Consider the following 12,712-nt stretch of genomic DNA (forward strand, 5'->3'; position numbering starts at 1 on the left):
TATTTTAATTGACTCATATATATTAAAAACATTATTTGACCTCCCTGAGGTAGATATTATTATTACTGTTTCACACATGCAGACATGTTATTTATTTAATCTTGGCAGAGCCAAGATTTAAATTTAATTTAGTTTTAAAGACTATACTCAGTATCTCCTGATTAAATACCTTTCTCCAATTAAGGAAAAAAACAAAACAAAATAGGATGGGCACTGGTGGCTCACACCTGTAATCCTAGCTACTCAGGAGGCTGAGAGCAGAGGATCTTGGTTCAAAGCCAGCAGGGACAGGAAAGTCTGTAAGACTCTTCTCCAATTACCCACCAGAAAACTGGAAGTAGTGTTATGGCTCAAAGTGGTAGAGCATTAGCCTTGAAGAGCTCAAGACAGCACCCAGGCCCAGAGTTCAAGCCCTACAACCAACCAAAAATAAAAATAAAAAAATAGGTAGAGTACAATTTTATTACTTTCAACTTGTTCTCATTCCAATGAAAATATGTAAAATAACACACAGCTATACAAAAATAAATTTTTATTAAAAGCAGTAGAGTCTGAGCAGGAAGACAGTACAAAGAATGTAAACAATGTAAACATCACTACATTCAGCTCAGCCTGATTGAATGCTGAAAACAAGTCTAAATGCTCTATGTGCCCTTACTAACAAGATACATTAATTCTATTTTACACAGACATACTCTATTTTGCTTAGGAAAAAATATTTTATCGAAGTCGATCCCAACGCCAAATACTGGCATCATCACAAACAGCTATAAGAATGCTGCTATCCCTGCTAAAACTGGTTTGTCGAATAGCAGCACCACATTTATGATGAGTCAGTGTTGTACATCTGGGGAAAAAAAAAAAAAAACAAGACAGGAGGTTAAATATAATACATAAATTGTCAGCATTACCTTAAAAGAGAAAAAAAAAGATATTTCAAGTCTCATAAAAAGCACTTAAAATCAGAAGGTCTTCACTAAGTATTTATTCTCAAATTTGATGAAATTTGGGTAATTCATTAATTTCATTAATTTGAAGAGGCATCATAATGTGTACAAAGAAAAATATCAATAAGCAACTCAAAATGATTACATGATTTAAGGAATCAATTGTTTCCTGTATCATTAGTATAAGGTTGAATAAAAAGGGAAAATAGTTTAGAAATAGTTTAGTACTTACTTGGCTTTATGAGGATCTTCTACTTCTAAATCCCAAACATAAAGTTTGCCAACCTGATTGCCCAATGCAAGCATCTGTGTAAACATATTTTTAAAAAGATCAAATTAATAAAACCACCAAGCTCTATGGCAGTCAAGCAATCCTAAGACATCTTCCTTACTTCAGAAAAACCTCGGCTCCAGCCTCTGACTGCGCTCTGGACTATTTCTTTGGATCTTATATTCCTGATTTATAAATAGGAATAAGAGGAATTAATATTTCACAGGTATCTTGAGTAAATAAGGCACTGTGCAATTTTATGGAAGGCTTTACAATTTGTTAGCATGGTAGTCTTTTTTCTACCTTAAATAACAGTAGAAAAGCTGTTGAAGCTCTTCCAAAACTTTGTTACAGAAGTAAATACTCAGTTAATTTGTTATCACAAAATCTTAACAGATTTCTTTTCAATTTTAGGTAACCATTTTGTCTTTGTCTTTTATGCTTTTCTCTAAATTTTTCTAGGAAAAAGCTACACAAAAAGATCAGCACTCTCATCACAAAATATTAAGTCTTAGAACAGATATCATGGACTATATAACCACTGACACCCAACTGCTTGTTGGTTTTACACAAGGTATTGCAGAAGGAGTCTCAGAGCCACAAAGGTAGATTTGCAATATCAACAAGCAAAGTAAGCAATTAAAAAAAAAAAATCACAGATTCTAAGAGGAAAAGAAACATGGACAAAACAGAAAAAGAATTACAAAGGTCTTTCATTAAGTCAAATAATTTCAAAATGTAAAAATATGCTGCTACCTTTTGCCAGAAATCCATAGAAAACCTCATGTACCAAATGTCACACTGGCTGTAATCAAATCGCCCAAGAATAGTCACATTAGACTCACTAGGTTTAATTTTATCTATATCATCTTCCATTTTGCCAGGTTTCCAGCATACAATGGCATTTTCACAAGACTAAAAAGGAAGAATGAAAAAACAAGTATTAGTTGTAGAAATGGATTTAGAAGATTAAAAACTGACAATGTTATCATTTTAAAATAGCTCAAATAATTAATTTAATCCACTGATATATTCTGCATTTATATAGTCAGCATCCATACTTGAGAAGAAATCTGATTATAAACAGAATCACTCAATAAAAAAAGAATTTCACTGTCTGGATATTCATTTTGGAAGTAAGTGTCTCTTCCTACCTCAGCTCTACATAATTAGACACCTAGAAAATTGAGGTGCTCTACAGCAAAGTTAAATTACAGAAACATATTACAGTATTAGAACACACAGCTTCTCATAGCCTAGCCCTTGCTTACTTCATAGTTTTATCTTTCCAGTTTCCTGATCAGTCTCTAGACTCTAGTGCTTCTCTTTACCTTGTTAACTATTACTCCATCTACACAATGTCTACACCACATTGAAGCTCCTCACAGACACCAAAGAACAGTATATGGATCCATTAAAAGGACATAACAGGGGGCTGGGAAGGTGGCTCAGTGGTAGAGCGCTTGCCTTGCATGCCTGAGGCCCGGCATTCGATTTCCCAGCACCACATAAGCAAAAAGAAAAAAGCCAGAAGTGGCGCTATGGCTCAAGTGGTAGAGCACTAGCCTTGAGCTGAAGAGCCTGAGGGACAGCGCCCAGGTCCAGAGTTCAGGCCCCATGACTGGACCCCTCCCCCCCCCCCCCCAAAAAGGACATAACAGGTCTGAGAAGGTGGCTCAGTGGTAGAGTGCTTGTCTTGCATGCATGAGGCCCTGGGTTCGATTCCTCAGCAACACATAAGCAGAGAAAGCCAGAAGTGGAACTGAGGCTCAAGTGGTAGAGTGCTAGCCTTGAGCTGAAGAGCTGAGGGACAGCGCCCAGGCCCAGAGTTCAGGCCCCATGACCAGGGGAAAAAAAAAAAGAAAGGACATAACAAGCAAGTCATGAATAGGGAAAGAGAAAGTATTAAAAGCACTGATTTAACATCAAGAAGGTGACATGGAGATGGGATTAAAATGGCCTATGAAGTTATACTTTCTCTGTCCTCTAACATTGAATCTTTGAAAAAATACAATGAAAAGAAAATTGCAAAATTGAGGGAAATGACTGCTCATGTAACCTTCTAGGACTTTGGTAGAGACAAGGAATGCACTAAACATCTTATAATCAATGGGATACCCCTTGTCCCCAGCTATTTAACCCAACCTCAACACAAACATTAAGAAACTAATGTAGGTGAACTGTGTCCCCGAGAGCTCCAGAGGACAGCCTACAATATAATCTTAGGTGGCAGCCCTGCAGGAGTCACTGACATTAAACAGTTCAACCATTAGGCAACAAGAAGATTAAAGTGAGGACAGCATAATTTTTTCTTGTGCACATTTCTCAGACTTTGAAATTCCAATGCTATATGTTTGTTATACAAGTTCTTAACTACAAAGTAACTTGAGATTATCTAGGTGGTTGTTAGAGATTTAACTGGATCAGTAAATTTAGAGTTATCTCAAGACTCATCTCTGCCCAACATTACTAAACTGGAATTTGGAAGAGGGAGGCAGAAGCAAAAATGTAAAGTATCTCTTCAAGTGTCTCTAACTGATAAATTCTTTTTCTGGTGCTTTGTGTTTTCTAGAAAAGTGTTCTACCAATGAGCTTCAATCACAGCCAAAAGTGTTTAGTAGAGACCTCTCATGGAAACACAAAACACAGAGATATAAGAAAAATTTACTGCTGGGAGCCGGTGGCTCACACCTGTAATCCTAGCTACTGAGGAGGCTAAGATCTGAGGATCAAGGTTCAAAGTCAGCCCGGGAAACTCTTATCTCCAATAAACCACCAGAAAACCAAAGTGGCACTGTAGCTTAAGTGGTAGAGCGCCAGCCTTGAGCTTTAGAGCTGAGGGACAGCACCCAGCCCCACGACTGACAAAAAAAAAAGAAAAAAGAAAAAAAATTTACTAGCACTAATAAAAAACTGCATTTCAAAATTATCTAGACAAATTATCAAATTGTTCAAACCAAATCTGTGTGTGTGTGTGTTTGTGTTTGTGCATGCGCGAGCATGCCTGCATGTATGCTGGTCCTGAAGCTTGAACTCAGGGCCTAAGTGCTGTCCCTGAGCTTTTCTGCTGAAGACTAGTGCTCTAACCACCCACAACTCCACTTCTGGCTTGCTTTCTCTCTTTTCTTTTTCTTTCTTTTTTTTTTAGTAGTTTATTGGAGATAAGAGTTTTATGGATTTTCTTGCCCTGGCTGCTTCTTATAGTTAGAATTATAGGCGTAAGCCACTGGCACATGTCACAAATTATTTTTCTTTTTTCTTTTTGGTCAGTCGTGGGGTTTGAACTCTGGGCTTGGGCGCTGTCCCTGAGAGCGCTCTACTACTTGAGCCACAGTACCACTTCCAGTTTTCTAGTGGTTTTATTGGAGATAAGAGTCTCCCAGGGGCTGGGAAGATGGCTCAGTGGTAGAGCGCTTGCCTTGCATGCATGAGGCCCTTGGTTCGATTCCTCAGCACCACATAAGCAAAAAGAAAAAAGCCAGAAGTGGCACTGTGGCTCAAGTGGTAGAGCGCTAGCCTTGAAATAAAGAGCTGAGGGACAGTGCCCAGGCCCAGAGTTCAGGCCCCACGACTGGACCTCCCTCCCCTCAAAAAAAAGAGTCTCCCAGACTTTCCTGCCCGGGCTGGCTTTGAACCCAGATCCTCAGATCTCAGCCTCTTCAGTAGCTAGGATTACAGGTGTGAGCCACTGGCGCCCAGCATACATTATTTTTTATTTATATCGAAGTCATTAATTCCTGGGTCTCTGTGCCAGATCTAAACTCTCAGGGGATCTCTTATTGTCATGTCCTCCCAATAATTCTAACACAGAACCAGATTTGAGACTACCAGTATGTCAGTCTTGTATTTTATCTACATCCCGAAGTCCTTCCTATAGTCTATGAGCTTTTTATTGCTGCTTCCAAGATGATAGAATGGAGGTATTTTTTCCTACTTACATCACTTAGTGTAACTTAAAGGTCTGATTCTCACATCTAAAGCAAACCTAATTCTCTGAAAAGACAAAGAAGGCACACTAGATAACAATCTTGGAACATGAATCATAGAACATTGAGCAACTTGGGTTTCCCTTTCTTAAAGAATCTCAGATCTAGGGATTCTGAGTCACAAGACCAGCAGAGACCTGGATCTTTTGGGGGGGCAAAGGGGCATAGGCATAGGGGTATGAACTCAAGGACGTGCTAGACAGCATACCACTTGAGCCACACAACACCTTTTGCCTTTTCATTCACTACTATCCCACACTGGATGCTAGAAAAGACAATTCAGAAATACTTGAGTGAAGACAGAAGCTTCAACAAGTCAGGCTCATGCCTGTAATCCTAGCTACTCAAGAGGATCACGGTTCAAAGCCAAGCCAGAGCATGAAAGTGAAAGTCCATGAGACTCTTTATCTCCAATTAACCACCAGAAAACCAGAAGAGGTGCTGTGGCTCCAGTCATCAAACACTCACCTTAAGCTGAAGAGCTCAGGGACAGGGCCCGGCCCACAGTTCAAGCCCCACAACCAACAAAAACAAAACAAAAAAGCTTCAAAACAAGTTTTCTATTTTGAGCCAAAAGTAGCAAACTACTGAGATTAAATGTTCCAACAACAGAAAAAAAATCTAGACTCATCCCTGGTTGAACTTGTACAAGCTCAATAAGGAACTATTCATTAAGTCTTAACTAAGCACCTTCAATTACAAGTCCTCTGGTTTCCCTTACTCTTGTAGCAATGAGGTAACCCTCTTCCTATTTGCTGGCTGGACTCATCCAACCAAACAATAGTAAGGGCACAACCAATTTTCCAGTGTCAGTGGCAACCATTAGTGAGCATTAAAGAGGCATCCTAGCCCTCCAACTGGGATGGCAAGACTGGCCTAATGGAAAGTTTGAATGCTCACCACCATCTCATGTTCCTCTTGCTCAGCTGCAACAGTAAAGAAGCCCTCTACAGAATTAGTTCTAAAGGAAGGGAAAGGAAGACTATAGAGCCTCATAATATCAGAAGTATTCAGGTTTCAATCTAGTATTAGTCATACCAACAATCAGAAAAAAAAAATCTCAATTTTCTAAGATATACCAACACAGAGGTAACATAGATGTCAGAACTCTGAAAAAGAGTTTAAAGTAACTATTGTAAATTGCTTCAGCAATCATAATTACATATAAGCCAAAAGGAAATCTCAACAAAATACATAGAAATTTTATAAATGAAAACTAGTATTAGAACCAAAATTAAAAACTCCATTGGTGGACTCAACAGAAGAGAGAAAACTGAAAATTTTTATTTTTTATTTATTTATTTTTTGATCAGTCGTGGGGCTTGAACTCTGGGCCTGGGTGCTGTCCCCTCAGCTCTTCAGCTCAAGGCAAGCGCTCTACCACTTGAGCTACAGTGCCACTTCTGGTTTTCTGGTGGTTTATTGGAGATAGGTGTCTCATGGTCTTTCCTGCCTGGGCTGGCTTTGAAGCATGATCCTCAGATCTCAGCCTCCTGAGTAGCTAGGATTACAGGCGTGAGCCACATGGGCCCGGCCAAAACTGAAAATTTTTAAAGCAGATCAACAGAAATGATTCAATCTAAACATAAAAGAAAACTTACCTAAAAAGACAAAGTTCTTAAGGACAAAACAAAAGCTCTAATATCTTACTAGAGTCCTAAAATAAAGATAACAGAGCTAAAATGGAATCTGAATGACTGACAAAATGCCAGGTTTGGGGCAAAATATATCTCCAAGTCCTTCTGCTTTTGTCTGTCATGACGGTGCCCTTGCTTGATTCCATTTCTTACCACCCCTTCATACAAGACTTTCAGAATCAAGCTACTACTACACAAGAAACAAAATTATTCCATTCCACAGTGGGTTTGGATAAAAACAGTAACAAACTAAAGTACAAGTAAGATCTAGCAGGAGAAGCTGGAAGAAAAGCAAACTGGACCTGTTAAACTACACAATAGTGCTAGCCTTAAGCAAAAGGGCTCAGGGACAGTGCCCAGGCTCTGAGTTCAAGCTTGAAAAGAAGAAAAAAAAAAAGTACTTACTTTGGCACTGTAAGAAACTACACAAGCTGGGCCAGTGGCTCACACCTGTAATCCTAGCTACTCAGGAGGCTGAGATCTGAGGATTGCAGCTCAAAGCCAGCTGGGGCAAGGAAAATCTGTGAGACTCTTATCCCCAATTAACCACCAGAAAACCAGAAGTGGGGCTGTGGCCTAAGTGGTAGAACATTAGCCTTGAGCTTAAGAGATCAAGAATAGCACCCAGGCCAAGAGTTCAAGTCCCACAACCAACCAACCAACCAACCAACAAAAGTACAAGATGTCGGTACTTTAGCTGTATCACAGTCAATGATTGTCTTAATCTATCAAACAGAAAATGTCATATTTTAAACTGGGATTAAGCTTTTTCTTTTCCTTTGATGAAGATTACTAGATTAGGTCAGAAATAAATATGTAAAACCTTTAAGAGTAATGTTTCCTAAAACAAACCTACTACAGATTACAGGTGAGTGAATTACAAACAAATTGTTTGGAAAATGCCAATAAATTCACATGAAACTCAAATGAAGTCAAATTATACTCAGACCTCAAATTAAAAAGGTATTCATGCTAAAGCTGATGCTAGTGGCTCAGCCTGTAATCCTAGCTACTCAGGAAGATGAGTTCTCACAACTATGATTCAAAGCCAACCCATAAGGAAAGTCTATAAGACTCATTCTCTCCAATTAACCCATCAAATAGCTTGGAAATGGAGCTATGGCTCAAGTGCTGGAGTACTAGCTCAAGGACAGTGCCCTGTCCCTGAGTTCAAGCCCCAAGACACACTGGCACACTGGTGCCCGTACACACACACACACACACACACACACACACACACACACACACACACAGACACACAGAGACACACACAGACATTAATGTTGAATGTGCAAACTAAAAGAAAAAAAAAGAAGAGCGGGGTGCTGGTGGCTCACGCCTGTAATCCTAGCTACTCAGGAGGCTGAGATCTGAGGATCATGGTTCAAAGCCAGCCCGGGCAGGAAAGACCGTAAGACTCCTATCTCCAATAAACCATCAGAAAACCGGAAGTTGCGCTGTAGCTCAGGTGGTAGAGCTCTGGCCTTGAGCTGAAGAGCTGAGGAACAGCGCCCATGCCCAGAGTTCAAGCCCCATGACCAAACCCCACCCCCCTCCCCCCCCCCCCCCCCCACCCCCCGCCCCCTGCAAAAAAAAAGAAGAAAGAAGTAGATCATGCCTGTAATCCTAGCTACTCAGGAGTCTGAGATCTGAGAATCAAGGTTCAAAGCCAGCCCGGGCAGGAAACCTGTCTGTAAGACTCTTATCTCCAGTAAACCACTCGAAAACCGGAAGTGGCGCTGTGGCTCAAGCGGTAGAGCGCTTGCCTTGAGCTGAAGAGTGTAGGGACAACGCTCAAGCCCACAGTTCAAGCCCCATGACCAACCAAACAAAAACAAAAAAATTTTAACTAGAAAGCTGGGAAGGTGGCTCAGTGGTACAGTGCTTGTCTTGCATGCAGGAGGCCCTGGGTTCAATTCCTCAGCACCACATAAGCAGAAAAAGCCGGAAGTGATCCTGTGGCTCAAGTGGTAGAGTGCTTGAATTCAGGGCCTCACATTCTCACTTGGCTTTTTTTTTTTCCTTTGGGGGGGGGGGGGTGTCCATTCGTGGGGCCTGAACTCTGGGCTTGGGCGCTGTCCCTCAGCTCTTTAGCTCAAGGCTAGCGCTCTACCACTTGAGCCACAGCCCCACTTACAGCTTTTTTCTTTTTGCTTATGTGGTGCTGAGGAATCGAACCCAGGGTCTCAGGCATGCAAGGCAAGCACTCTATCACTGAGCCACCTTCCCAGCATCACTTGGCTTTTCTGAACGCAGCTGGTGCTCTACCACTTCAGCCATACCTCCATTTCTAGTTTTTTGCTAGTTAATTGCAGATAAGAGCCTCAAGGATCTGTCTGCTGAGCTGGCTTTGAACCTTGATCCTCAGATCTCAGTCTCCTGAGTAACTAGGATAACAGGCCTGAGTCACCTATGCCGGGCTTGCCATTTCATTTTAAAAAGCTAATAATTGTACCAAAAAACAAAATCTCTGATCAGTATCACACACCTCATGAATCAGTCATAAATATACTTAAAAAAAAAAATTAGCAACTTGAATCCCGAAACAAAAGAACTACAAGTCAGGTGCTGGTGGCTCATGCCCATAATCCTAGCTACTCAGGAGGCTAAGATCTGAGGATCAAGGTTCAAAGCCAGCTTGAGCACGAAAGTAAGAAAGTCCGTGACACTCTTTTTTTGGTCCGGTCGTAGGGCCTGAACTCTGGGCCTGGGCGCTGTCCCTCAGCTCTTCAGCTCAAGGCTAGCGCTCTACCACTTGAGCCACAGTGCCACTTCTGGCTTTTTTCTTTTTTCTTATGTGGTGTTGAGGAATTGAACCCAGGGCCTCAGGCATGCAAGGCAAGCGCTCTACCACTGAGCCACCTTCCCAGTCCCATGTCCGTGACACTCTTATCCCCAATAAACCACCCAGAAAACCGAAAGTGGTACTGTGGCTCAAGTGGCACAGCACTAACCTTGAGCTGAAGAGCTGCGGGACAGTGCCCAGGCCCAGAGTTCAAGCCCCATGCCCAACAACAACAAAAAGAACTACATTCAGTACAGTGAAGTTAGGTTTATTCCAAGGATAAAAGACTGGGCCAATGTTCAAAAACTGAACAATATACTCCACTATGTTAACAGGTCAAACAAGAAAAATAATGATTATATTAACCAAAGAAAAAGAAATAGTTCAAAATTTTCAGAAGAGAATACAATTTTCAACTTAAGAGAGATTATTGCTGGGTCCTTGTCACTTATACCTGTAATCCTACTACATAGGAAGCTGAGATCTGAGGATCACAGTTCAAAGCAAGTCTGGACAGGTAAGTATGTAAGGTTCTTATCTCCAATTAACAAAGTAAAGCTTGGCTTTACATAGTAGAACACTAACCTTGAGCACAAAAGCTCAGGGAATGAGTCCAGGCCCTGAGTTCAAGCTTCAGGATGGGCACAAAAAAGATCAAGAAAATGAGAGAATATCTATAAATAGCACAGCTAATATACATAATTATGAAAGACTGAATGAGTAAAAATATCTGCTTTAACACATATGCAATACAGAACGAACAATATGCCCATGCAATAATGGAAGAAAAAGAAGAAGGCACAACGATCAGGAAGTATAATGGTTTGGTGCATACTTATAATCCCAGCACTTGGATTGGCAGGAAGATTTCAAATTCAAGGCTAGCCTGGGCTAAATAGTGTGATCCAGGTTTTTTGTTTTTGTTTTGTTTTTTTTGGGGGGGGGGGAGGTTGGTCAGAGGCGTGAACTCTGGGCCTGGGCGTTATCCCTCAGCTCTTCAGCTCAAGGATAGTGCTCTACCACTTGAGCCACAGCAACACTTCCTGCCTTTTCTGCTTATATGGTGCTGAAGAATTGAACCCAGGGCCTCGTGCATGCAAGGCATGCATGAGCCACCTTCCCAGCCCCGACTTTCTAAGTACTAGGAACATGTGGAGACTAATAAGCAGACCCTTGTGGAAACAGAGGTCATAAAGAGCTGCCTGTTACAATCCAGTGAACAATGCTCTTTAATTGAGTGTAAGAATTTTAAGCAGCTCTCTTCATTGTGGTTGGAATGAATGACACTGAGAATAAAATGGCTATTTATGATTTCATCCACAAATTTGTGGAAGTTTTAGGTGAGTATTTCAGCCAAGTGAGTGAACTTGATATAATGTTTAATCTGGAAAGCACACATCATTTTGGAAGAGATGGTGCTAAATGGCTGCACTGTGGAAACCAATCAGGCAAGAATCTATGCCCCTCCACCAATCCTTGATAAGCTATCAGAAAGCTGAATGGAAGGAAGGGTCTGCCAGACAGCATTCAACTTATAGGAAATGTGACCTCCATGGAATCCACTTCAACATATGTAGCCTAAAAGAATCTGGAAGACTATACATGGCAAAATGGAGTAACCCTTCAAGTATTATACCTATTGCTTTCCACAGTTCCTAAATGGAAAACAAAAATGCATTTTAAAGTATGAGCAAAGAAATAGTCTTAACTAAGAGCCAAATTTTATTTTGTACTTGTAAGCATATTTTTCCCTCACCTAAGTTTTATTGAAAATCTAAAGAATCTTTTTGGCCACTGCTTCTTCTTGCAAATTAAATTCAGAAATAACAGGACAGTGATGGCAGTTATCAGACAATAAAAATATTTAAATTTACTGAAATATGCACGATATTTTGAGTTAAAAAAAAATCCAAACCAAGAAGTATAATGGATTGGATCTGAAATGTTCCCCATAGGCCATGCACTGAAGGCTTGGTCATCTTCTAGGGACTTCTGGGAATGAAAACAAAGGAAGTGGGGCTTAGATGGAAGAGGTGGTCATTGGAGGCCATCCTTTGAGGATATATTGGATCTGCTTCTGTTTCTCAGCTTCAGGATCACCATGAAGCAAGCAGCTCTACTCCATCCTTCCCTCCCTTCTGCTTCATTACAAGTTCCAACTGACAGGGCCAAGCAGCCATGACTGAAACTTCTGTAACTGAGCGAAATATAAATTCTTCTTTATAAGATGTTTACTTCAAGTATTTTATCACAGAGATAAAAAGCTAATTAACACAGAAGGGAAAAAAATAAAACTGTCTCTATTAGCAGATGACAAAGAAAATCCCCATTAATCGGGGCTGGGAAGGTGGCTCAGTGGTAGAGCGCTTGCCTTGCATGCCTGAGGCCCTGGGTTCGATTCCTCAGCACCACATAAGCAAAAGGAAAAAAAGCCGGAAGTGACGCTGTGGCTCAAGTGGTAGAGTGCTAGTCTTGAGCTGAAGAGCTGAGGGACAGTGCTCAGGCCTGGAGTTCAGGCCCCACCACCAGACCCACCCCCCCCAAAAAAAAAGAAAATCCCAATTAAAACACACACAAAAGGAAAACAAAAAATCCACTATGGTTTCAGGAATCAAAGATATCAACATGCAAACAGTTGTATTTCTCTATAGTAGCTGTGAGCACAAAAAAAAAAAAATGGGAATTTAAACCATAACACAAGCTTGGGCGCAAGTGGCTCATGCCTTAAATCCTAACTACTCAGGAGGTTGAGATCTGAGGATTGTGGTTCAAAGCCAGCTTGGGTAGGAAACTCTGTGAGACTCTTATCTCCAATAAACCACCACACAACCAGAAAAGTCGCTGTGGCTCAAGTGGCAGAACACTTGCCTTGAGCTGAAGAGCTCAGGGACAGCGTCCAGGCCCAGAGTTAAAGCCCCATGACTGACCAAAAAAAAAACAAAAATAAAAAAACAACACAATTTATAACAGCTGAAACAGAATTCTTAAGATGTAATTCTAACATAGCATAAGCAAGGCCTGTATCCTTATAGCTATAAAATGTTGATAAAGGGCTGGGAATGTGGCTTAGTGGTAGAGTGTTCACC

The 12,712-nt window shown here is 40.8% G+C and overlaps 1 protein-coding gene across 1 annotated transcript in view; it reads right to left on the reverse strand.

The window, feature by feature from the left end:
- Positions 1 to 517: 517 nt before the first annotated feature.
- The window catches only part of Eed (embryonic ectoderm development), a 46,159-nt gene continuing 33,964 nt past the window's right edge, over positions 518 to 12,712 (reverse strand). Inside the window, exons 10-12 of the mRNA XM_042689187.1 lie at positions 1,975 to 2,133; positions 1,180 to 1,253; positions 518 to 847 (exon numbers count right to left, since the gene is read on the reverse strand). Of these exons, the coding sequence (XP_042545121.1) occupies positions 721 to 847; positions 1,180 to 1,253; positions 1,975 to 2,133 (360 nt within the window). The 3' untranslated portion in view covers positions 518 to 720. The remainder of the gene's footprint in view (positions 848 to 1,179; positions 1,254 to 1,974; positions 2,134 to 12,712) is intronic.

The sequence above is a fragment of the Dipodomys spectabilis genome, unplaced genomic scaffold (genome assembly GCF_019054845.1).
Source record: "Dipodomys spectabilis isolate Male_0828 unplaced genomic scaffold, ASM1905484v1 ptg000003l, whole genome shotgun sequence".
Classification (NCBI taxonomy): Eukaryota; Metazoa; Chordata; class Mammalia; order Rodentia; family Heteromyidae; genus Dipodomys; species Dipodomys spectabilis.